This window comes from Sciurus carolinensis, chromosome 3 (assembly GCF_902686445.1).
Source record: "Sciurus carolinensis chromosome 3, mSciCar1.2, whole genome shotgun sequence".
Taxonomy (NCBI): domain Eukaryota; kingdom Metazoa; phylum Chordata; class Mammalia; order Rodentia; family Sciuridae; genus Sciurus; species Sciurus carolinensis.
The window spans coordinates 174,018,671-174,045,435 of record NC_062215.1 but is presented as its reverse complement, the minus strand read 5'-3'; the positions used below and the strand labels follow the sequence as shown (position 1 = coordinate 174,045,435).

General features: G+C 38.7%; 1 protein-coding gene across 17 annotated transcripts in view; it reads left to right on the top strand.

Moving 5' to 3' along the window:
- Positions 1–20,966, top strand: part of Trip12 (thyroid hormone receptor interactor 12) — a 147,086-nt gene extending 126,120 nt beyond the window's left edge. For 15 of the 17 annotated variants that reach the window (XM_047544448.1, XM_047544461.1, XM_047544460.1 and 12 more), the window contains 9 exons: positions 541–639; positions 7,960–8,074; positions 8,369–8,523; positions 9,512–9,676; positions 12,349–12,513; positions 13,987–14,100; positions 15,751–15,845; positions 16,122–16,225; positions 16,764–20,277. In XM_047544448.1, coding sequence (XP_047400404.1) covers positions 541–639; positions 7,960–8,074; positions 8,369–8,523; positions 9,512–9,676; positions 12,349–12,513; positions 13,987–14,100; positions 15,751–15,845; positions 16,122–16,225; positions 16,764–16,960 — 1,209 coding nt within the window. In that variant the 3' untranslated portion in view covers positions 16,961–20,277. Of the gene's footprint in view, positions 1–540; positions 640–7,959; positions 8,075–8,368; positions 8,524–9,511; positions 9,677–12,348; positions 12,514–13,986; positions 14,101–15,750; positions 15,846–16,121; positions 16,226–16,763; positions 20,278–20,717 lie in introns of those variants that run through there. The other 2 variants (XM_047544449.1, XM_047544463.1) reach the window with 2 other exon arrangements.
- Positions 20,967–26,765: the final 5,799 nt, after the last annotated feature.

The window sequence follows — 26,765 nt, the reverse complement described above, 5'->3', positions numbered from 1 at the left end:
CTTAAAAACCATGCTATTTCTATCTTAATTTGTCTCAGGATTTCCTAAGCAGTGTTGGTGTTGCCATAACTTTAGAAATTGAAGGACCTTTATCATCCTCGAGAATCTGTATCTGTAGTATGCTGTAGGACTTTGATAGTCAGAACCAGTAGGTTTCCAGTTCCCCGTCTCTTCTGCCATCTCTATATCTGTTTTTTTCATCTTCTAAATATAAACATGCATAGGGAGATTTCTTGAAGCTGCAGCCCTGGATTGCATTGATGTTTGTCAGAGTTACAGAGATCTTTTTTTCTCCAACTTGAATTTTCTGAACTTGTCATGGGCTCAAAATAGACTGGTAACTAAATCTAGCTTTCCTTTATGTTTGCCATGATGCTGATGATGTTTGTAGCAACACAACTACCTTTCCTGAGGTGTGCATTTAAAGTAAAATAATTTTTTAACAGTTGGGTTTTCTTGCACTTCTGGAAATGCCACCTAATGATTAAAATGCATTGTAAGTAGAGAGATGGTTTGCTCATTTCTGTACTTTCTTTGTAGCGAACTGTGAACAGAGAGGAGCTGCTGAAACAAGCCGAGTCTGTGATGCAGGACCTTGGCAGTTCAAGGGCCATGTTAGAAATCCAGTATGAAAATGAGGTGAGCTTATAAATAAGTCCAGTGATGGTGCTCTGCTTGACTTGTGCTTTTGATAACATGTCATTCAAGTTTCTTAATGCTAAGAAATTGTGAATGGCAATTGGTAAATTCACCTTAAAATTTAGATTTGCTCTATTATCTCTTAAATTATTTGTTCAAAGCTCTTTTTCAGAAGTTCAAGTGTGTAATTAAAAGCACATCCCTCATCTCCTATTCCCACATTAAAGCATATTTGTGCAGTCTTTAAGTTTGTACAATGAACAGATATTTTAAGGATCTAATAACTTCAGAAATGCTTGATTGCTTTTTTAAAACATCAGATTTATTGTGACCTGATAATAAACTGCACACTTTTAAATTGTATAATTCAAAGAGTAGGGGGATAGTTTGTAACCACATCAAGTGAAAGTTTCATCAGGCGACTTTACTATCTGTCCCCCTCCCCATCCTCTGCTGTAGCCGTGTTGATCTTTTTTCTTACCCTGTAATTTTTCTTATTTCCAGCTCAATAAATGCAAATGTAGTCTTTGTGTCATTCATCTTAGTCTTTGTGTCATTCATCTTCACTTAACCAAAAGGCTTATGAGATTCATGCATCTCATTATTTACCAATCACTAGTTGATGCACATTTGAATAGTTTTCAAGTTTGACTTGAACATTGTGTTCAAGTCCTCCTGTAGACATATTTTTAGTTCTCTTGGTAAATTCCTCAGAATTGAATTGCCAAGTCATTTGGTAAAATATTTTAATTTTATAAGTAATATTAAATGACTTTCCATTTAATATCATAATATATGTGTATGAGTTCTAGTTCCTTCCCATGCTTACTCATACTTGGTATTGTCTTATTTTATTCTAGGGGTTTTATAGTAATATCTTATTGTAGCTTTAATTTGCATTTCCCTGATAATTCATGAAATTGATGACCTTTTCATTGTTTATTGATCATTCATATATCTTCTTTGGAGAAGTTCCTAAGAATTTTGTCCAATTTTTTCATTAGGTTTTTGTTTTATCATTGTTCTTTTTCTGGATTCAGATCTTTAATAAATAAATGGTGTAATTTTTCATTTCCTTACAGACTGTTTTTGGAACTCAGAAGTTTTTAATTTTTATCCAATCTAATTTATCAGTTTTCTTTTCTGGTTTGTGCCATTTTGCCATTCTAAGAAATTTTCCTCTAAACCATGGCATAAAATATTTTTTTTCTTTTTCTTTCTTTTTTTTAAAGTCTTATAGTTTTAGCTCTCGGTCTCTGATCCATTTTAAGTTTAACTTTTACATATGATTTTAAGGGCTGAGTGTCTTCTCCACTCCCCAAGACTATTTACCTTTTCTAGGACCATTTGTCAAAAAGACCATTCTTTCCCCAATGAAGTTACCTTAACACATCTGTTGAAAATCGAATGATCATGAATTTTTTTAGTCTCTTTCTAGATGTTCTATTCAGTTCTGTTATCCTGCATCATCTTGATTAATGTAGCTTTGTAATGAATCTTAATTAAAGTAGTGTGAGTTCTCCAACTTTTTCAGTTTTTTTGGTTACTCTTAGTATTTGCATGTAAATTTTAGAATAAGCATATCAGTACCTACACACTGTTTGACAGGGTTCTGATTAGATTTCATTGAATTTTGATCTGCTTGGAGAGGACTAACCTGCTCACAGTACTGCTCCTTCTGATGCAAGAACATGGTGTAGCCATCCACTTATTTGGGTTTTTAATTTTTCTTTGTATTGCTTCATAATTTCATATCTAAAAGTCTTTCTTACATGCATTTTGTTAAATTTCTCTCCAAACACTTTTTTTTTAAATGGTGTTGAAAAATGGTACCATTCTTTCATTTCAGTTCTGTTTGTTTTTGGTTTATGGAAAGACAGTTGAGTGTTGTATTTTGATCTTGTTTTCTTTGACAGTCGTAAACTTTATTAATTATTTTTAACCGATCATTTAAGATTATTGTGGACCCAGGGCTTGGGAAACTTTTCTGTAAAGTGCCAGATGGTAAATATTTCAAACTTGGTGGGTCATATGGTCTCCATTACAACTGACTTATGAAAGTCACAAGACAATACATAAATGAATGAGCTTGGCTGTGTTCCAGTTAAACTTCATGGTTATGAAATTCGAAGTTCAAATCATTTTCACACATCTTGAAAATACTAGTCAAGATTTTTTTTCAACCATTTAGAAAGATAACAATCATTCTTACCATGCAAACGTTACAAGAACAAGCAGTGGGCCAGAGGTGTGATTTGACCTCCAGCAGTAGGTTCCTGATATGGATTATAGACAGCCATGATAGCTGTGAATGAAGATGGCTTTTCTTCCTCCTTTCCAATCTTTATCTTTTGAGATGATTTTCGGTAGGTAAGACAGTATGCCAAAAGTAATGCTGCTTTTTTTTTTTTTTTAACTACAATCATAAAAATAAAATCTAGAGACTTTTGAGTTCTCTGAACTTCATATGATTTAAAACTAACAAATTTCCCATACCAGTTAATTATTTACAGTAGCAAACTGCTCTGCCCCTTAGTTTCCTTATCTGTAAAAAAAAGTGGGTAGTAATAAAACCTCAAAGTTGTGACTTAGTTCATTTACCTGAAGAGCTGTGAAGTACGTGGTTTGTAGTAAGTACTTTGTATGGTAGATTTAACTGTTAATTTACAGTATCATCTGTAGATATCTGGGCAGTTTAAATCACGATTGTCCTATCATTTTCTCACGCATTTTCTCCTCCCCATTAAAACTTGAAAAGAATATTAAATCGCCAAAATTAAAACTTAAGTTTTTGTTTACTGAGAAGTATATAGCATGGTAGTGATCCAGGTTATGGCAGAATTTCCACACTCAAAAAATTAGTGTAGTTGGGGAGACACAAGACAAAAGCACTAAAGGGCATGTGGCAAGTGAGTGGTATGGGTGCCAAGTGATAAGGCTTTCACACAAGAGGTCCTGTCCTGGGACTGTGGGGAAGAGCTTGTGGGAGAGTAAGATGTTCAGTTAGAACTTGGTGGAGGGATGGGAGTGAGGGCACTGGCTTCCAGCTGTAGGGGGACTGATCAGAGATCCAGAGTGGTGGTGATTGGTGAGTTCTGCTCTGCAGATGTCATTTTGTTCTGCATTCCCCTGGTCTCAGCTGTTGCTCAGAGGATATAGTTCTTATATAGTCTCATTTTTTACTTAAATACTGCAAAATCTGCTCTGACCAACCTGGTGTGCTTGCTTTGTTTAACCATGCTTTCTACTTTTTTATTCCAGTATACTTTTATCTTGCCAGGAATATCTTTTCCATCCTTCATGGTTCTGTTCAAATTGCATCTTAAATGAAACCTAAACAAGCTCAGAATGGCCTCACACTGACTGTTCTAAGACCAGAATTGAAATGTTGGTGCAGAAATCAAGGTTCTATGATCTTCCCTGATTGGTCTTACCTATTAGTGCTGAAAAAGGTTGCAGGAGCTGGCTTTCCTGGGTGGAGGAGGTGCCCCCCCCCCCCCCATTCTTCACGCACTGGCTTTATAGATGTATAGGGCTCTGAGACTGTGGATCATACTCATCTGTAGAAATTACTTGAGGAAGATTTTCTGACTAACTTGAAAAGAATCCTAATCTGAAATACCGCATCAACATAACTTCATCTTGAATTGGAATGATGAGTAAGCCAGGGAAGAATTAACCAGTCTCTGGGCTTCAAAAGCCAGCCAATTCCTAGGAATTAAGTCTACAAATAACTTGGTCTCTTTGGGGTGGTAAAAGGTTGGGAGCATACATTGTGATTCCTGGTGTCTCCACTTACTCTGTAGTCAGGCAAGTTCCATAAACTCAGCATTGTCCTCATCTCAACCATGGGTGTAATACAAGCACCCACTTCATTGTCTTGGTAGAATGATTAATGATCTAAAAGATGTAAAGCAGATAGACTATTGCCTGTTGTATAGGAAGTACTAGTATACACGTGTTACTTTTGAGGGGAAAAGACTTGGGTTTCAAGGCAAGTTGTCGGTTTTTGTTTGTTTTTGTTTTTTGTTTTTTCTCAGGAGCCTTAATGAGTTCCCTTCCTTTAAAAATAGAAATGAAGCAGAACCAAACAAAGTAGCTACCTGTCATGGAGTGGCTGGGTAGAAGCAGCTGCCTAAAAAGATTCACATGGTCTTGCAGGGTGCTGGCTAGCCCCAGGTGTACCATGTGTTGCCAGAACAGTTGTCACCTGGGCCACCTTCCCCTGGAGACTCAGAGGGAGCACCTTAAGTTATACCCGTGGGATTTAATATTTTAAGTAAAACCTGTTTTAGTATGTGGATGAAGGAAATAGACTAATTGGATCAGTGACTGCTTCTTACCTGGGATAATTTTCTGCTGAAGGAGAATGAATTAACTAGCTTTAAAGCACCATCTGGTGGATGCCAAGTGTTACTACAGGGTTCTTTGCTTTTGTCTTACTTCCTTTCCCCCTCTTTTCCTCTAGTGCTTGGGATTCAGTGGAGAATAAAATATATAAGACACCTATTGTTATAAAGAGTCCCTTTTATTTTGGGGAGGCAGACACTTATTCACATACACATATATATTAGGCCATGTGGTCAAGTGATGTTAAGGTGGTCTAAGGTGACATTTGAGTGCCATGTGGAAAAAGAGTGGCTGTAGCAAAAGAACAGTGAGGCAGCATCCCTGGCCTGTTGGAAAATGGGGGTGACTAGAATGTAAGGAGCAAGGGTGGTGTCTCGGTAGAAAAGGTCAAGGTCAAATGTTGGGAGGAAGGAGGAGAGAAATCACAGGATGCCAGGCCACAGTGAGAAATTAGCTTCAAGTAAGGTGGGAAAACATGAAGGTGTGAAGGAGTGCTGTGGGCCTCTGTTTGCTAAGGTTCTCTCTTGCACTATGAGAATGGGGTGTTGGGTTGGGAATGCAAGTACACAGGTCATTCAGAAGGCTCTAGCAGTAGACCAGATAGGAGAGAAGGCAGCTAGGTCAAGTTGGCAGTCATCTTAAACTATTTTTAGGACAGAGCATAGTGTTCAGATTGTGGGGAGCAAGGAAGAGGAGAGCTAAGGAAGGCTGCAAGGTTTCCATTGGAGCATTTGTTGTGGGATGACTAGTGATACCATTTACTAATATGGAACCTAACAAAGGATGGGGATTAATCAAGAAGTCATCACCAGGTTCTAGCTGATTACTGTTTTGAAAGTCAGTTAACTTTGGTCAACTGCATTTAATCTTTAAGCTGTTTTGTTTCATTTTTGAAAGTAAATATAACCAGGCATGGTGGCACACACCTGTAATCCCAGTGGCTCGGGAGGCTGAGGCAGGAGGGGATTGCAGGTTCAGAGCCAGCCTCAGCAAGGCTATAAGCAGCTTAGCTAGATTCTGTCTCAAAATAAAAAATAAAGGACTGGGAATGCAGCTCAGTGATTAAGGTGCCCTTGAGTTCAATCCTTGGTGCCCCCCAAAAAGTAAATGTAATAAGGTAAAATAGTGCCCTTTGTGATGTCAACATTGATACCTGGAAGCTAAGGGGAGTTGGCAGGGGAGGGGTGGGGTGCCCATAAAGTTCCAGTCAGAGGAGGGGTGCTAAAGCTCAGAGCTTTTGAGAAGCCTGGAAGAGGAGGGGTCCCAGCCATGTGGGCTGGCATTTGGCTATACTGTGTTGGGCATCCAAAGGTGCTGAGGGAAGCCGCTGATCTGACTTGACTTTGTTTTATATTATGGATAATATGAGTCTAATTAATCCCTATCTACCTGTAATCCACCTTGGCCAGCCCACCTCATCTTTACTCCCACCCGCTTCCCCCCTTCTGTGTTAAAGTGAAGCAAAGCCCAGACATCCTATGATTCTACCTATAAATTTGTATTTCAGTGGTATCTCTAGCAGATCAGGACTTTAAAAAATAAAACTACCACGGACTGTCAAGTCTAAAAAATAATAAAAACTGGGGCTAGGGTTGTGGCTCAGTGGTAGGGTGCTTGCCTAGCACAGCACCACATAAAAATAAAGTACTGTGTCCATCTATAACTAAAAAAAAAAGTTTAAAAAAATAAAATGATAAAAACAACTTATCAAATATTCAGCCAGTATTCATAACTCCCCATTGTCTCAAAAATGTTATAAATGTTTACTTAATAAAAACAGTGCTCTTTGTTTACACATAGTTTATAAGTGAAATGTAACCTTGACAGATTTGTTAGATTTAAGCTATAAACTGATATGAACTAGTCGTTAACTGCAGTCTTTTCATTATGATCTGAGTTGGTAGGATTTTCCTATGAAGGAGTGATTGAAGCTGTGAACACTGCCCCAGTCATGCTCATGTTACACATCTTACAGAATGGTGGTTTCATTCAAGGCTGCATGGTCACTTTTGAAGCTTATTTTTAACATACCAGATCAGCATCTTTTATGAAGTGGCCTCCCCTCCATTGTGAATGATGATAAAGCTGTTGGGGACTTAAGTATACTGTGGGGCTTAAAAAACACTGATGTCCTGTCTGAGGCTGTTGACCCTATGAGAGCTGGGGAATTCAGATCTTCCCTTAATTTGTATTTCCATGTACATCTGTTAAATGGCCACCATGAGCTTTGCACTACAGGGAGGTGACTGAAGTATATTCTCATGTGAAATATGTAAACATAATGAAATTGTGGTAAAGTAATACAAAGTGCTGAAATATAACCCCTGAGATGAAGGGAACATACTGTTTGGCAGCAGATAGGAAAACTTCTCCTGAGAAGGTGACATTTGTGAGATAGTTTTAGAATAATAAGAGAAAAATGGGGAAAGAAATTTATACCCAGACAATGCAGCACTGTTCCCTGAAAGCCAAATGTACAGCCATGACATTATCATCAGTACTTTTATCAGAATATAGGCTGAAAACTGTACAGCTAAAATATTGACCATGGGAGTAGGAAATATTATGTAGAGTTGCTAGTTCTTGTTCCAGATTATCAGGACTGAAGAACTGTCCGATTAAGACATTTTGAAAAGTCTCCAATGCATCCTGGTAAGCAGTTGCTGTTAGTATCCCCATTGCCAAGAAATAAGCAGGTGGAGAAAAAAAAAGACCTTAATTTCTAAAATTTGAAATCAGTTGGCCAGGCATGGTGACACACACCTGTAATCCCAGTGATTACTGGAGGCCAAGTCTGAAGGATTTTAAGTGCAGTGCCAACCTCACCAACTTAGATACGTCTCAAAATTAAAAGGGCTGGGGATGTAGCTCAGGGTTGAAGTGTCCCTGGGTTCAACTCCCAGTACCAAAACCAAAAAACAATTGAAAGACAAAAAATTTGAAATCGCTTTACTTTTGTTCTTTTTGTAGGTTGGTACAGGTCTTGGGCCTACACTGGAGTTTTATGCACTTGTATCTCAGGAACTACAGAGAGCTGACTTGGGTCTCTGGAGAGGTGAAGAAGTAACTCTTAGCAATCCAAAAGGTAATTTAATCTGTGAGTGAGTCAGCCAGTGTGTTATTCAGGTAATGAACATTACAGTTTATGATCTTTAATTTCTGTTGAAGAACCATGTTCTCTGCCCTTGATTTCTTTTAGCATTTGTTTTTTTCTCATTAACCAAATAGGGAAGGCCCTTTAGCTCTAGAGGACTTCATTCAGTGATCTGCTTTCCAGTTTTGAGAACCCTGAATTTAAGTGCTCTTGGTTTTGGTTTGGTTTGGTTTGGTTTGATTTTGGAAATACCATCTGAAGTTTGGTGAATTGCTCGTTTTACAGGAAGCCAAGAAGGGACCAAGTATATTCAAAACCTCCAGGGCCTGTTTGCGCTGCCCTTTGGTAGGACAGCTAAGCCAGCTCATATCGCAAAGGTTAAGATGAAGTTTCGCTTCTTAGGAAAATTAATGGCTAAGGCTATCATGGATTTCAGATTGGTAAGTTTAGGATTATTTGCTTTTCTACAATATTGACGTACGATGTTATGTGAAAGTACCTCAGTCCCCTAAATACAATGCTATATTTTAGAGCACTATTCAAACTCTAAGGTACCTATGGATACTTGGGGATTTTATTAAAAATGTGAGTTCTGATTCAGTAAGACAGTGGTGAAACTGTCTTGATTGCCCAGGACAGTTTCAGAGCAACATTTAAGGGATGTCAGTTCCACTGTGGACCAGTTCTTGAGTAGCTAAGAGTTCAGAGAATCAGACAACATTAACAGTAACATTAATGATATTTTAAAAAGTGTTTGACATTGCATTTTTAATTTTAAGCATGAACACATAACCTTGTTAAATTTTCATCAGTGCGCTCTTACGAAAATAATTCAGTCAATATTCATGGAGGTTTGAATATTTCTGGACTTTTCTTCATTTCCTCTTCTCACATTTTCCGAGATACTTTATCAGTATATGTAAGACATTTTCATCTGATGTCAGATTCACAAGCTTACATTTTATCAGTTAACAATTTATCAGTTATTTTAGAAGTTCCATTGTTTTTCTGTTTAAATATAGTAAATTCTTTACCTAAAACCCTTGTTTCATATTTAATAATACAAACTACAGTGGAATTGAGTTTGCTTGACTCAAAATAGAGTAAAATTCTTTAAACACTTTTTGTTGTTTTACAGGCTTTCATGTAAAACGTGTTACAGCAAATATATGTCTGCCATTGGAAGGTTCCTTTTTAGTGCTAGTGTTTAAGTAGAAGTCTTCAGTCTTCTAAATGCTTTTGCAATGATTAAGGCCCTGAATTGAAGTAATCGATTTCAAGTAATGGGAGAAAACAGTTCCTAAGTTATTTTCTTTTGGGGCCATTATTTGACCTTTAAAATGACCTCTAGAAGTGCCTCTTAGAGATTTGAGGTATTTACAGAAGCTCATTATTGACAGTTTAAGTGCTTTGCATGTTCCATTTCAGGTGGACCTTCCCCTTGGCTTACCCTTTTATAAGTGGATGCTACGGCAAGAAACTTCCTTAACATCACATGATTTGTTTGACATCGATCCTGTTGTAGCCAGATCAGTGTATCACCTAGAAGACATTGTCAGGCAGAAGAAAAGACTGGAACAGGATAAATCCCAGGTAGGCTTAGCAGAGGTGGTGAAGAGGATCAATTCTTTATTTTAGGAAGATGAGACTTTAAGTGGTTTGTAATTGACCCAGTTATTTTATGTTGAACTTTATTTTAAAAGAGTTGTTTAATAGTATTATTGTACTATTTGAAATTCAGTTTCACAGTCAGTCAAATAATCTATAACAGCAGGCAATAAGCAAACAACTTGGTTTCCAAATAAAGTACACTTCTAAACAAAACCATAAATAAAACCTTTTGTTTATTAATTATAATTTATCAGACTGAATCTAGAGATCTTAGAAAGATGTCTTTGAAGGTCATGATAAGCGTCCACTATTTCTTGGTAGCACGGGTTAAGAATTCTCTGTTATCTCCATGGATAATCTTGAACTTCTTATTACTGTATTTTTTATGTACATATTAACAAAAAAAGTCATTTGATGCAATCTGAGATTATTAGCAGTTCTGTATCTGTATTAGAAGAAATAAGGTTGTATTGTTTTTAAAATGGCACAGTCCCAAATAGCTTCTATTTGGGCAATCAACTTTCTTTATAAAAAGTGTAGAATGTGAGAGTAACTAATTGAGATTCTGAATCAAGGGAGAGTGTCACTTTGTCTTGATGAGGTAGAAAGGAGCCTACAGTAGGACAGGGTTTTGGAATGCTTTTTTATCAAGGAGATGATTGGTAAAGAGCTTCATATTATCTCCCACATTGGTAATTATTAATTGATGCTTTCTTGGAAAATGGTTAAGAGTAATTAGTGTTTAAAGAACGCAAGTCCATTTTTTTCCATACAAGATCTGATGTCTTAGGATTTTTAGAACTATGTAGGTTTACACTGACCAACTTAGCAAGTTGTAAAGGACTGCAGTGTTGTTTAGGATAGTATCATAGGTAAATAATTCCCCCACCCTCCTCTGTAAAAAGGAGGGGGAAGGAGGTAAAACTCATGAGCCTTACATGTATGAATTTCTTTAATCCTCAAAACCACCCTGTGAGATTTAGGTATTGTTGGTGTCTCAATTTTACAGGTGGGCAATAGAAGGCAGATCAGTTGAAGCTGGAATTCAAGCCTAGACTGTTAGATATCCCTGTCATAGACTGTGTGCTGTGCTGCCACAGCTCTCTTCATAGTGGTTTCCTTTTGATGTTTGTTTTTCTACCCTTTATTATTCCTGATGTTGTCCGTTTAAAAATATAAAATTGTATAGTACAGATTCTGTACTCCAGAAATTTATTTACTGTAATAACCAACTTACAGCCAGAGCATGGGAAATGGCAGCATTCTGAAAACCCCTATCCTATTATTTTATAAAGTACACAGATGAGACAAGTTGTCCTGTCTCAGATTCTCCCTGGTAGTTAAATTCTCAAAATTTGCATGGAAAATGTGCTCAAACTTAGCTTTCAATTTAACCTATAAGGCCTAGAGAAACAGCAAATTTCTTCTAAACATGCCCTGGATGTATTGTATATTGTAGATTCCTATCTGTTGATAGTACTTCTTATTTCATAGATACGTATTGCATAGACACTTCTCTAAAAGTAGCAGCTATGAGGGAAGAGACTTAGATTACAATAATAGTGACCACCTTGACTGTGACTGGAGGTGTGGAGACAGTCTTGAGAGCTTTCTAGTGGGTGACCATTAAACAAAGAGCTCCTTCTTTAATTTTTTAAAATTTTTCTGCTGAAGAAAAATGTGAAATGAAAAAGCCTCTGTTTGGGGGTCCTCAAATGACGCCCCTAAAATGGAGAGAAGCTTAACGTGGGTTTTTGTTGTTGTTGGCAGGAAAGTAAAAGTGCACGTAATCTTCAACTACATTCATCTTAAGTAACCTGCTCCTTCCTTGGTTTTCTTGATTATCTGATATCCTAAACAACTTTCGTTTCTTTCCTTCCTCCTCCACTCCCTCTCTTCCTCTACTGGGGACTGGGATTTGAACCTGTGGCCTGGTGCATGCCAAGGAAGTGTTACCACTGAGCTATATTGCCATCCCAAATTTCCTCTAAAAATGTAATTTATTAGCCAGAACTTCCTAACCTTTCCCAGTTTAAATGACTGATTTTCTGCATTATAGTTGCTTAGTCTGTAGGAATTTCATGCACAAAGGCACTTCTACTCTGGAAAGCCATTTACTTTCCAGACATTCTCTATAGAATGCCTTTATTTTCAGACAGAATGTGCATTCTTGCACATTGGACTTTGATTCTTGATCTAAATTAACAGTATTTTATATAGGCCTTCTTAAAAGGTGAGTAGTAGTCTGTATGGTTTGACTTTTTTCTTAGGACTTTCTTGGAAGCTTGCTTTCTTTATTTCCTTTTCATTTTCTTTTCATTGCAGCATTAATGTATGAATAAAAATTGGTTATGCTTGGAGGCCAAAAATATTTGAATAAAGCATCTCCAAGGTGTTCTTTAGAGTTGAGCTTTGCAGGGGGTAAAGTTAATCACCATTATTAAATACTACATTATCTAATTTTACAGTTTCCAAACTATTACTCATTATGTGTTATCTATTTATATTAGGTTCATCAAGATTAGCTTAGAATTTACAAAAAGTTTATCTAGGTTTTTTTGGTTCACATTCTTTAGATCAACCATTATGCAAACTCTGACTGAAATAACAGTGAACTCTTTGTGCTTGTCACCTTCTTTCTTCCCCACCTCAAGACCAAAGAGAGTCTACAATATGCATTAGAAACCCTTACTATGAATGGCTGCTCAGTTGAAGATCTAGGATTGGATTTCACGCTACCAGGGTTTCCCAACATCGAACTGAAGAAAGGAGGGAAGGATATACCAGTCACTATCCACAATTTAGAGGAGTATCTGAGAGTACGTAATCACGTGTCTTTTGAAGGACAGGTCAGCTGTGGGGATTAGTACTCTGCCTGTTGTACTCCCCTGAGGGGTAAGAGAAGGGACCTCATTCGGTGAAGCCAGGCCACTTAGCTTCTGCCTACACAGACTGTGACTTGAGTGAGACCTTCCACATTCCTGGGGCCATTCACAAAGGCCACTTTTTTTTGTTTCTGTTTGCTTTTTAAAGAACATACCAGCTCTCTCTTTATGCCTTTTATAACCTAGATTATCTGTCCTCCAGCTTGGATGTAATACAGTAACATCACATTCTCTTGAAGAAGAAAAAATCAGTAACAAGGAGCTGTCACTTGTGTTCTCGTTAAAGTATTTCTGGCTGTCCTTCAAGCCAGCGAGATGGACAGAAATGCCTCCAAAACATACATGTGCATGCACGTGTGCACACATACACAAACTTCTGTGTTTGGCAAGTCTGTCAAATTATTGACTTGTGGTCCTTGACTATTATTTGCTAAATTGAGGGAAAGTAATTTTACATCAAAGACAAGTTTGTATTGCCAGTGTTTGAAGAATTTGTTTTGTTTTGATCCTGGCACTGGGTAGAAATAGCACCGAATTCAAGCCAAAATACACATGTACACCTAGACCTCACTTTTCTAGCTTACTCATCAAGTTCAAAGAAAAATTAAATAGTATCCAAGCGCCTATTATCCATCAATTTCATAATCCCTAAGTAATTCCTTTTAATATGTAGTAGGACCATCTTCTTATACTATTTCTTATACTAACTGGGAAAGCTATTTTTCCAACTTACTAGCAAATAAATAATGCATAATGATGCTTGTATTTTTCTATCAACAAAACACTAATGTTTTCATTTTTATCTGAGTATGTTCTCTTTCTGTAACCAGTGGATTAGCCAGGGCCATTGATGGGTAGATTTACTTTCTTTTACCCTTAAGTTTTGTGTATTTGCATGTCCAGGCTCAGACCTACTTCTAAGAGGAAGCACACACTGCAGAAAGGTTGGGTTCCCAAAACTTAACTACATTTAAAACTAAGCATTCCCCATTGAAAACCCTTATTGGTAGCCAATTGTAAATCTTGAAGCATTGTCTTTAATTCTTGATAACATTTTATCCTCTTGGGAGATCTTACAAACTCCTTATCTGTTAAGGTTATATGAATATACTATAGGACTTTACGTAAATGAATTTTTAAAACACACTACATGTTAAATGCCTGTGGCCTTTTTTTTAAAATATTTTCTTATTGACCAATCTTGAAGTTGACCTGACTGTCCTTTTCCTCATGCAGTTTTCTGGGAGATAGTTTCAAGACTGAATAACATGGTTTTGTTGGTGGTGGTGGTTGGTTGTTTTTAAAAAAAAAAAAAAAAGTTCCAGAAGGGTTGTTTACTTTACTTTGCCACATATTAAATAGTAAAAGATGTAAAATCTTGTTTTTAAAATCCTTTTCTGTTTGCAGCTGGTTATATTCTGGGCACTAAATGAAGGTGTTTCTAGGCAATTCGATTCATTCAGAGATGGATTTGAATCAGTTTTCCCACTCAGTCATCTTCAGTACTTCTACCCAGAGGAAGTGAGTAGCTTATGTCAAATAAATGGCCATTTCTAGTTTTGTGCCTGTAATATCTTAGTAGAATGTTTTTATGCTATCTAATCAAAGACCTATTGTTCAACAAAAGAAAAAAAAATGGGATTTGAGAGCAGGGGATGGAATTTGGGGAAAGACAAGGAAATTTCCTGAGTGAGGACAAATACTAACTAGGTGTCCCCTCTAGGAGTGGGGAGTGGGTCCTTGTGCCGTAGAGTAGGCATAATATCTCTGTCAGCATCACTCTTGATGCTTTTAGTAGAGAGTGGAACTTGGAGTGTATGAGGCATTTCTGCATGTTAGACTACAGGGACATTCTTACAGTGAAGTGACACTGGGGAAATTTTAGATTTTAACTAAAATTTCTGGACTAGATGAAACATTGTTTAATTACCTAAATTAATACTTATGCTGGGGATGTTGCTCAGTGGTAGAGTGCTTGCCTAGCATGCATGAGGCCCTGGGTTTAATCCCCAATAACACACACACACACAAACACACACACACACACACACCCCTCAGTCCTTAAAGTGCAGCAAGATTCTTAAAAAATTGATAGTGAGATATCATAGAAAGGGCCCACACTTACTAGGTTTCACCAGTTTAGAAACCTTATTGTTTATTTTTAAAAGGAGTTTTTAGAGTGCACATTTATTACTAACTGACTCTCGAAATCTTTTGAGTGACTTAGTATTATTTTTATGTCCACTTTGATTTGCTGCTTATTCAAGTGTATGGTGTGCCCTGGCACTTATAGGTACGGCGTGTCACCTGGAATTGAAAACAGCAAGTATCGTCCCTGGAATTGAGGCCTGGTCCTCATGCATCACTTAGCTGCAAAATCTATCCAAATTATATGATATGAGTGTTTCATCTGTAAAATTGGGATAATCCCTATCTTACATGAAATTGGAATAAACCCCTATTTATAGGATAATGAAAATTTAACAGAGACATAATATACCAGACAGCAAATGACACCTAGTAGTTATTAAACTTCATTTCCCTGAATTGGATTTTCTCAGACTTGCAGTCTTCCACAGATGGGCAATTAACCAGAGGGAAAAATTGCTTAATTTGAAACTTAATGTTCCATTTGCTAAGGAAAAATATTTTTCTTGCTTTGTAAAACTTATAAGTTGCTCCCCAAACTAACATCCATGTGGCAAAGATGTACCTCTATTTACAAAATATAAAACTCAGCCTGTTTTGCTATATCCCACTTCAGCTTTCTTGTCCACTCAATTTTATATCTCTTGACTTCTGTTACTGTGTTTCTGAAAGCCCGAATTTATTTAAAAAAAAAAAAAAAAAAAAAAAAAAAATCCCCCTGGTTGGAAGCAGGTTATCAATTTAAAGCCTCTGAAGTAATGATAAAGGATAGGAAAACTAGAATTCAGAGTATCAGACCTTTCTCTAGAATCCAGTCCCTGCAGATGGGCAGGATACCTATTAACGTGCAACTGAAGAGGAAAGGGCATATCTGAGTGTGTCAGAAGGGCACAGTCAATGAAGAGGTCCTAAGCAGAAGGTGTCAGTACTGAAAATGGTACTCCTACTTGTGCGCACACCTTTATCTTCACTCAGGTATACGTATTCCTCTTTAATAATTCTGTGTCCTACTTAAACTCAAAGCTGGATCAGCTCCTGTGTGGCAGTAAAGCAGACACTTGGGATGCAAAGACCTTGATGGAGTGCTGCAGGCCTGACCATGGTTACACACATGACAGGTGAGCCTTAGGTCTGCCAGTTCTTATTCTGATAACCAGACATTTGGAAGGGGTGTGTGTGTGATCAAAAGTTTACAGCTGTCATCATTCTTTGTACAGATTTCAATTGTAACAGCCAAACAAATTTGATTTCATAGTGAATTATAATGGGAATACATATGCACCCATATCAAAAACTGATACTCTAATTATCAGGGGTTGCAGTCAGAGATTGGGTACAATTTAAGAACTGTATTTAAACATGAAGAAATAATTTTGGTATATTTCTTTTTGTAGTCGGGCTGTGAAGTTCTTGTTTGAGATTCTCAGTAGTTTTGATAATGAGCAGCAGAGGTTGTTTCTCCAGTTTGTGACTGGTAGCCCACGATTGCCCGTTGGAGGTGGGTATGATATGATATTGATACTTAGCTGTTACTCTGCCTGTGGTTGTATGTGTGTGTGAACTTCAGTACCAACATAGAAGATTCTTGACTATCCCAATGTCATAATGTACTAAGTTTTCGGTTTGTTTCAAGCAGTAATTAAGATATCACTGGTAAAAAAAAATTCATAGAGATTGTCTTAAAAATATTGAAAAAGAATCACATGTAATGCTGCTTCAATAAAATACTGTGGTAGTTGGACATCATAAACTTTTAGTTGACTTAGATGAAAGTAGATTATTAAAATAATTGTTAATTTAGTACTCTGTCTTAAAAAATCAGAAAACAGAGAACTGTTAGGCAATGATTTTAAAATGATACGTAAATAAAGCATGTACCCTGAACATGAATTGAAAGTGTAATTGGCATGCAAGAAAGAATGCCTCATATATGTGGTGATGTCATATAGCAGAGCAGTGTAATGTTTTCTGAGAGTAGTAGCATTGAAAAAAAACTCACCAAGTTCCTTGGTCTGTTTTCTTTTTCTCTTACTCAGGATTCCGAAGTCTGAATCCACCTTTGACAATTGTCCGGAAAACATTCGAATCAACAGAAAACCCAGATGACTTCTTACCTTCTGTAATGACTTGTGTGAACTATCTTAAGTTGCCGGACTATTCAAGCATTGAGATAATGCGTGACAAACTGTTGATAGCAGCAAGAGAAGGGCAGCAGTCATTCCATCTTTCCTGATCACAACAAGAAGTCAGTGTCTGCCTGTTACAGCAAAAGAAAAAAAAATCATGATTTCTTTTCTAACTGTATCACCTGAGTCAAGGAAACATGTTACGCCTTCTTGTTGTAGGAAAAACGGCTTGCAGATTATAAAGAGACGCTTGGTTGATTGATATTCATTAATGGCCCCATGGACTTAAAAGTGATCAGGCCCTAAAGCGTTGTTGTGATGAGGTTTCTTTAGCAAGTTCTTGTTTAAATTATCATTTATTTGATGAGTGAAGTTTTTAACTTGCTTTGCTGTGTGAAATTTAAAAAAGGGATGTTTTTCCAGGCTGGAACAATAAATGTCGCTGTGCAGTTTAATTCTGGGCTGTGTGTATCCATCTAGCTAAGTCTGCAGTTTTGTTTCCTCCAGAGACGACTCTTCTACATTAAGTGCAGAAATTAAAGTTCACATGTATTTGACAACTATAGTTGAGTAGACCAGTTCTCTGTGCTTTTAATTCCCTCTAATTTTCTCTCCACTCATTATTCTCTGTGCGTTTCACACAGGGTTTTTGTTGTTGTTGCTGTTGTTGTTTTAATAACAACACTCACAGTTGTTACATTTCCTGAGCTGTGGGCTTTTGTTGTCCCATGTTCTCTCAAATTAAAATATAATTTAAAATTCATTAAATTGAAATATATTGTCAATATAATTCAGCCTTTGTAACTAGGTAGACTTTTCTTATAGCTTAGTTTTAATAGAGTTGTGTAGGGTATTACTGGCTCTTTACCAGTCATTACACTAGGACTGTTTACATGGCAATTCTGGCAGCAGTAGCCTCTGGGATGGAGAAAAGGAAGGTTCGGTTCATTCATTTCTTTTGTGTAGGTCAAAAAGTCTACAGCTTGGGCTGACCAGTATTTATTCTATGGCCAGAGCATTTTAAATTAATGTAAAGTTTTAAACAAATAAGCAGTTTTCATTTCTTCTTGGAGTAAAAAGTTTCTATCCCTTGTCCTTGTTTTCATTTCTGTTCTCGGTCTTCTTTCTTTCACTCTTCTCCCCCTTCTCCCAGTGCTAATTTGGGAAAAACAGTTCAGCCTTTGCCTCCACACAGATAAACGCACCTGTAAGTGATGCTGTCCATTTGTTTTATGTGCTGACTTCTCAAATCTGCAATAATTCATCAGGTTAATGTTTTTACCTGAAAATAAATAAAGTTTGCTTCACCTTTTTGTTTATAGTTCTGTGCTGTATGCATAGTGTTCAACTGTATAGATGTATACCAGTGCAAGTAAATCACATCTCCATGATTCATGTCATGGTTGATTTCACTAAAACAATTTATAATAGTAATTTAAAGATCATAAAATGTGGAAAGAAAATAGGAGATTCCTTCCTTCCTAAGATTAAAAATTAAGCCTGTTATATAAATTAGGATTTTCCATACTTCATCTCTTTGCAAATGATAGATGAGCCATTTTTTTAATTGAACTTTTGAGAAATCAAGTTTACTGACTCTTCCAAAACTCTTACTTAATTTACACAGAAGCCCTTTTCCCCATCCCACCACCCAAGAAGAAACTTAGTGGCTTGTTTTACTTAGGCTACTTCATTCTTTTACACTTATGGCCTTGTATGGAAAATTCCCTCCTGAGAGTTAACATGGACAGTGACCCCACTAAATGGGGAGAAGTTGACAGAGGAGTTGGGGGCTGGGGAGGCTCCTGTCCTTGCAGAGGCTGATGAATGCATACCTTTGCCCTGAAATTGGAGTTGGGTTTCTGCAGTTTCACCACTGACAGCATAGGAGCTGAGCAACTTGGGGGGTGAAATTAATTGACTGCCTTTGTTATCAGTTCTGATATCTTTTTACAATTAAACACAGGTTTTTGTATGAACATAGCATTTTTCTCATTTTTAAAAGACGTGTATATAGACAAAGTAATGCTTCATATTAAAACATCTAGATTTGCATTTTACCCGTGGTGTGACCCTGGTAGATTTGGTCTCGTTGATTCCCGTATCTAAGGAGTACATATATGGTTTTGACTCAAACTCTGGAGTCTGAGTGTTTGAGAGTCAGTAGTTACCTGTTTAAAAGTTTTCAGTCGTTAGCTTATTACTTCTTCCATGGGAAAGACTTTTTTGATTAATTTGGATCAGGAAAACTTCCTGTTTTAAAGCACTCTCTTGGCAGAGATTTTAATGCCTCAAAAGGAAAAAGCATGTACTTCATTTGCTGTCTCTCCAGCAAATGGAGTTGATGTGCTCAACAGTCCTCGTAGCAAGCATCAACTTCTAGTATGCTTTAAACATGTAGACAGTTGGGTAGTGATTTTCCTTTAATTCTTGCTGAAATGAAGTCAACCAGATGTTATTCACAGCTAACACAAAATCTGTTGTCATTTAGGCAGTTGCTCATCTATCTGCTTTATAAGAACATTTTACCTGTTGCACTTAGAAAAGGAAGAGGTGGTTAAATGTCAGCTCCTTTCCCTACCCACCCCCAAGTGAAGTGTAAGTTCTGGTGTCTGATGGGAGCAGGTGTACAGGTGCCTTCTAGATGTCTTATCACACCAATCGTATCAGGATTGCAGATGCCTCCTCGCTTGCTTGGACTCTGGTTCCCCATGTTTATAATCAGAAATTTCTTCTATCTGTGAGGAAGTAGTTCCTCTCTTCTGGATTTGCCTGTTCTCTTGAGTTGGATGCCCTGTGGAAAGGAGTGATGTGCTGATCGGGACACTTGTTTGCTATTCTGGAGTGACTTTCCTAGAGTATCTTGCAGAAAGGCCAGAAGGCCAGGGGACAGAGCACCAGCTTCTACTTCCAGGAATTACATCCAACTCGATTTTCCACAAGAAGGGTTATCCTATGTAAATTGTAAGTTTTTGAGGGTTTCCCTGTGGTTCACGATGGGTTGAGGCTCTCTTCTCAATTCCTGTTAGTAAGTATGAGCTCAGGAAGTGGCAATTGCCATTGCTAATCCAAGAAAAAAATATGGAAAAGCGATGAGTTCATTCACAAGCCAAATCCCTTTTGGGTGATTCTGGATGCCGTTCATTCTCCATTAGCAGAAATTATCACCCTTTAATCAATCAATTCTGGCCTTTTTTGGGGCGGGTGCATTTTGTTTCCTCTGTTGTAATGAGAACATTGTTTGGATGGAAATGTCATTCTGTATTTATAATTCTCTGAGAGATGGTTTTGTATGAGTCGGGTTTGACACTTAAGTAGTTGGCACACACAGTACCTTAAGGAGAACCTAGTGACAAATCACTGAAAATTCATTACCTCAAAAAAAAAAAAATCTAGACAAAATAACATTTATATGGAGAGAAAACAGAATTGGCCACTTTCCAAGAACTTCAAGTTAACAATACTTAAGAAAAAGTTCTGAACTCTTGAAGACTTATTCTGCATAAAGGAGGCATTCTTTACTAATGGAAGAGGTGGTTTTATTTTTACTACAAGCCTACTCATTACCAAACCTATTATCGATTGCTGATCTGTGTAAAGTGGTTTTTTTTTCTTTTATCTGAAACAGTGATTTATATAAACTGTTGGAATAATGGAACCTCAAACTACAAATGTGTATGTAAAATTGCATAAATGCACTGACTTCCTTCTCCCTGACTATATTTTTAATAAACAGCATTATCCTACATGGTCAGTTTTATTAAATTATGCACAACTAGAGGGTTCTTTGGAGGAGTGGTGTTGGTATGGATGGTTTGGGGGAAGTTTATTTTGCTAAGTAATGTAGCAATCTTCACTTTTTAGGAGACAGATGGTGAAGAACATTATAGAAGACATATTTAAAGAGATGGCCCTGTTGTTGTGAAGAGAGATTTGGACTTGAATAAGGTGCTCCTATGAACTGGTGAAAATGTGCAGACAACTCCTGGTTGGAACAACATGAAGTCAGCCTTCACAACTGGCTTGTCTCCCCTTGGCAAATGTCTGGATCAGTCTGTTGCTGAAACAGAAAAATAATTGATTTAGAAAGTGAAAGATGAATTTTTTAAAAGTAAAAACTGATTTCACTTTATATAGAGGGGTTTGTTTTTTTGCTATTGAAGTAAATGGAAACAAACTGTGTATACATACACACACACACAAACACATATTGTCTTGGCATAACCGCCTAAGGAAACAACACATTTTTCCTTTGCTGCATCTCATGGTCTGTGAAAGGCAATCATTTCTCCTCTGAACCTTCTTGCACTGTCTCACACGGGAGCTTTTGGGGGACACCTCACATCCAAACCATAACAATGAGACCAGGTATAGATGTCAAGTGCACAACCTACTTGCTCCGGAAACTGGGTAACTGCACTTGGTTGACAGAGTTTTATGAGCTGATCTTGGCACGTTACTGGATTACATGGATGAAGTTGTACATCATGGCAGTTTTGGGGCACGCAGCATCCTTTTGAGACCAAGACATTAAGAATCCACCAAGCATTTGGGGGTTGGGGATGTGTGGCCACTGCAGTACAACTCAACATTACACTTACTGAAGCCGCATGTTCTGACTTTTGTCTCAGCCAGGTGTGAAACCTCGAGGCTATTCAATTTCCCTCATGGCTTCCCTGCCATTTGATTTGAGACATGCTGGGAGGTCACTCTGATGCTTCATGGGAGTCATGCTGTCCTTCCTGTGCAAAAATCTGCAGGGAAACTCCCAAATGCATGTTCGGTCCTCAAAAATTTGCCTTGGGACTTGCGGCACTTGTATGTCAGGTGCCCGCTGTGGCTTTGAGGTGGGCCAAGTGTTAGACGAATGCACCCTCATGGAAGCTGAGGTTTCTTTAATAGATCTTATCCTCTAAGGCTACATTGGGAGTTTACATTGTCAAGAAAATTATACTGAGGAATGTCAGGACAGAAAACTCAAGTCCAGCTTGAAAGGACAAGTCTACTCACTGCTACATGAGCAGCTGCTGTTTCCTGAAATAACCGTAAAGTTAGTAGACATACAGGGAAAGTCCAGAGGGCTCTTTTTTTTTCCCCCTTTTGCGGTGCTGAGGGTTGAACTCAGGGCCTGGAGCATGCTAGGCACTTGCTCTACCACACTCAGCCCCTGCTGTTCCTTTTGTAGGGAATTTGGGCCTTTGTTAAAACTCATCCAGTTGGTCCTCTTTGATTCCCAAAGTGCATGCTGTCACTTAGAACATGCATAACAGACCACTTGCCCGGCATGCATGAGGCCCAGGTCAATCCCCAACATCCAAAAGCAAAACAAAGCAAACAATCCAGAAAACATATCATACAGCTCTTGGAATCCAGGAGTCCGGTGTCGTGATGACCCCCAACAGCTGTGTGAAGGGCTCTGTGGAAGTATTTTTGGTGGAGCCTGGAGGCCTGACCAAGCCCTGGCTCACTTTCCAGCCAGGAATGTGGCTCCTAATCTTGCTGGACCTTATTGTCTGCATCTGTTGAACCACTCCAGGGATCCCTGGCATCCTGCTTTAACGCCCTTGGAGTCTCCGGTGCTGGTGCTTTGAAATGGCCTCCAGTGCTTCTCAAGGTAGGCATTTTGGTCGGCACCATTCCAAACGGGGGACTGTGGCAAAGATTTGGCTCCTCTGCTTAAATGCTTCTGGTCATTGTGCCAACCTTGAAAGTCCTCTAGTACCTCCAGGTATCCCAGGTGGAAGGGTGTTATCCCCCTGGTTGAGAAACAGGGATCATATGTGGCAGCTTTGAGAACTTTCTGCTGTCACATGCAGCCAATTATTCTAGTTAGTAATAAGTCACTGAACTGATGAGCAGGTGTCCTCTGACCTCTGACCTCCAGCTTAAGTGTGAGCTTCCACATTGACCCATTTTCCTTAACTAAATCTACTGAGAAAACATTCAGTAGTTCCAGTGATGTTAAATATACAAGTTAGAACTTTCAACTTTCTTTTCTCTTTACATACTTTTTAAAATGTTTTTATTAGTGCATTATAATTATATGTAAGAGTGGGATTCATTGTGACATACATGCTCATAGCATAATTTGGTCGATTTCACTTCCCATATCTCCCCTTTTCTAACTCTCCTTCTTCCTCTCTGGTCCCTTTTCTCCTCTCTACCTGTTCTCCCTTCTGTTTTCTTAAGATTTCTTTGTTATTCCTTTTTTCCTCTCTAGCTTCCATATATGAAAGAAAATATTCAACCCTCAACTTTCTGAGTTTGGGTTATTTCACTTAGCATGATGTTCTCCAGTTCCATCTATTTACCAACAAATGCCATAATCTCATTCTCCTTTATTGGCTAAGTAGAACTTCATTGTGTATATAACTCCATTGTCTATGTATACCACATTTTCTTTATCCATTTGTCTGTTGACAGGCAACTGGGCTGGCTTCATAATTTGGTTATTGTGAATTGCACTGCTGTAAATGTCGATGTGACTGTAACCCTATAGTATGCCAAGTTTAGTCTTTGGGATAAATCCAAGGAGTGTGATAGCTGGATCATTTGGTGGTTCCATTCCTAGGCTTTTGAGGAATCTCCATACTGCTTTCCAAAGTGCCTGTACTAATTTGCAGTCCCATCAGCAATATATAAATGTACATTTTCCCCTGCTTCCTTGCCAGCATTTATTGTTATTTGTATCTTTGATGATTGCCATCCTAACAGGAATGAGATGAAATCACTGTAGTTTTGATTTGCATTTCCTTGAAAAAGATTTTGAACATTTTTTTCATTTATTTCTTGACCTTTTATGTTTCTTTTGGGGGAGAAATGTCTGCTTAGATCATTTACTCATTTTTTTTTTTTTTTTTGGGTGCTGGGGATTGAACCCAGGACCTTGTGCTTGCAAGGCAAGCACTCTACCGACTGAGCTATCTCCCCAGCCCCAATCATTTACTCATTTATTGACTGAATTATTTGGGGGCTTTGGTGGTTTTTTGAGTTCTTTATACATTCTGGATATTAATCCACTGTGTCTTCTATTGATTTTCATGTCTGTTTTTATGCCCATACCGTGCTTTTTGTTACTGTAGCTCTGTAGTATAGTTTGAGATCAGGTATTGCGATGCCTCCAGCATCACTCTTCTTGCTCAGGGTTGTTGTGGGTATTCTGGTCTTCCATATGAATTTTAGAACTCTTTCCTAGGTTTGTGAAAAGTGTCATTGGCATGTTGATGAAGATTGCATTAAATCTGTAGATCAAAAAAACTTCATCTTGGAGTTTGAAGAGATGGGTCAAGAGAATTGTCTGTCCATTCCTCCCCAAACCAGTCATGTGGAGAGAGACCCACCAACCACATTTCCTCAGAAAACAAGAGAACAGGGGAGCTTTTCAAAGCCTAATAAAATTTTTAACTTTGTGTATTAGCTTCTGGGGCTGCTCATTGAGTGAGAATGGTATGATGCACTGAATGCAAATTACCACAAAACTGGTGACTTAAACATACTCAGGTGTCTGAAATCAGTATCACATGGCCAAAATCCAGGTGTCAGCCAGGACACACTCCCTCTGAAGTCTCTTAAGAGAATCCACGTCTTGCTTCTCCCCGCTGTTCTCTGCTTGAGACCTCACCCTTAACAGGGTCTGCTCCCTGGTTACCCTGCCCTGTCCCTTCAGTGAGTCTCTTACAGGGACAGGTACGATCGAACTTATGGTCCACCCAGATAATCAGAATAAGCTTTTCCTAAGGTCCTTAGCTCTCACCATGTAAGGTAAAGCTCACTCCATTGCCATATAAATATTCTGAGGTTCTTGACGTGTCCTTGGGGAGCTACTGTTGAACTCAAATAAACACAGTAATGTCTTAGAGATGAGAATCGGAAGCTGCTGGCACTATTTGCCAGTGTTTCTGCCTTTAAAGTCTACCGTGTGTAGGATCTCATGCCTGCCAATGGGTCTGTGTGGACCTGAGGGTTAAATGACAAAAGAAATGAGAGCAACATTTGAGTTCAAGCAACATGAAACAAGCAAAAGTTTGAGTTACTTTCCAACTGGGGCTGAGGGAGACAAGCTTTCTGAGTCTGTCTCTTCTGTCCGCTATGGAGGGACTAATTCTCACCCCACAGGGCTGTTGAAGATAAATGTTGAATGAAATGTTAACTCTTAGAACCCCCTCCTACCCATACACCCTTACCGTTCTCAAAGACGACTGCAGAATTTGCTGGAGTTCTTAAGTGGAAAAAGAAGCCACCTGCAAAGCCAGGAACCACCAAGATGAAAGGAAGGTCCCTACTCCCAGCAGCTGTCCCTGAATGACTCCCTGGACTCCCCTTTTCTGTGGAAAGCTCTGGGTGTTGCTCACACATATTTTCAGTGAGTGACAAGCAGTGATAAAATGTGCTTGAAGGTGGGAGCAGACAGAAGGTCCAGCAGAGGACACTGGGGCCCTGGCAGCGATGGTCTGTGGCCATGAGCAGATTGCCTGGTCTCTCTCAGCCTTTGTGTTTCCATAGGTTGGAGGGGCATGGTGAGCGTAGGAATCACCTCAGAGAGCCCCGATGAGCCCAGCGACGCCCAGGAGTCTTTGTCAACTCCCTCACTAGCAAATGTGCTGGCATCCATGATGCAGGCCTAAAGGTGGCCACGATCCCCCAACCTTCACTCTGTTGCTGCAATATCAGCCTGCAGGGAGGCGTGAGGCCAGGAGGGGGCTTCTCTGCCTGCCTCTGGTTCTGGGAAGTGTCCACAGGCACCCAGGGTCCAGGGTACTATGGAAAAGACAGGGAAGGGAGAGAGGGGTGACACCATGATTCAGACTCCTGTCCCAAAAGAAGGCTGTCAGAGCCCCCTCAACACCCAAAGGAATAGGACCTTAGGACCTCCATCTCTGCTGCCTGGCCCCCCATTCCTTCCTCAGCCCTTCAGCACTGTCTCCATGGACACTTGGGTCATCCAGGTTGGAGAGAAAACAGAATTCCTGACTTTTACATTCTTGAGTACAATATTCATCATGGATATCAATGTTATTTTCAATGCAAAACAAAGCAGAACAGACAGTATCTTTGTAGAAAGAAAGAGAAGAGGTTGCTGCTTCTATCTTTTATTTGTGTTTTGAATCTCAAAGGCTCGACTTTTGTATGCCAGTGGCCAAGGCCTCACTGGTTCAGAGCAAATGGTATATGAGATTAACCATAGGCAGCACAGAAGGAGAAAATGTAAGAACTATTTTACTGTCATAGCAAAAGGAGACAAAAATTTGACCACTGCTGACTAGAGAGAATAAATAAGAAATGATAAAGATGACATTGTGGTGGCCCCCAAGAAGCCAGTTAGCACCCACAGTCCAGACTGTGTCCCTGGTAGGACAGGAGGCAATGGCTTATTGCTGCTGCAGGATTTGCTGACAGCATCAGCTGCTTCTACTGCCGGGTTCTTGGCTTCCCTTGGACACCACAGAGAAGCCTCCAGATGCGTATATTTTCAGGGTGCCAGAGCAAAGAATGGGACGCTCAGCGTGGCCTTCACTTGAGGTTCTGCTGGGCGAATGAGCCAGCAGTTTCACTCACTCCCTGGTGGTCAGGTGGAAAGGGCAGTCACTGAAGACAGGCCTTTGCCTCAGCCATCAGGCAGCCCACTCTGAACCCTGCAGTGTTGTTCTCTGGACTGCTTGCTATAAAACTTTCATTCTGTAATTTCCTATGGGTTCATAGTCTGCCAATCAATTTTCTTCCTATTTATAAAAGAAAATGAGAGATAAAATAAAATAAAATAAAATAAAATAAAATAAATAAAATACCCTACTTCCTTTTCTTCTCTCTCCTGGGCTGGTGTTACAGCCCAGTGCCACGATTTCCAAGGACCACTCACTAGGAGGATGTCATAGGTACTTCTGTGTAATGCTTAGCAGCCCAAAGTGACAATGT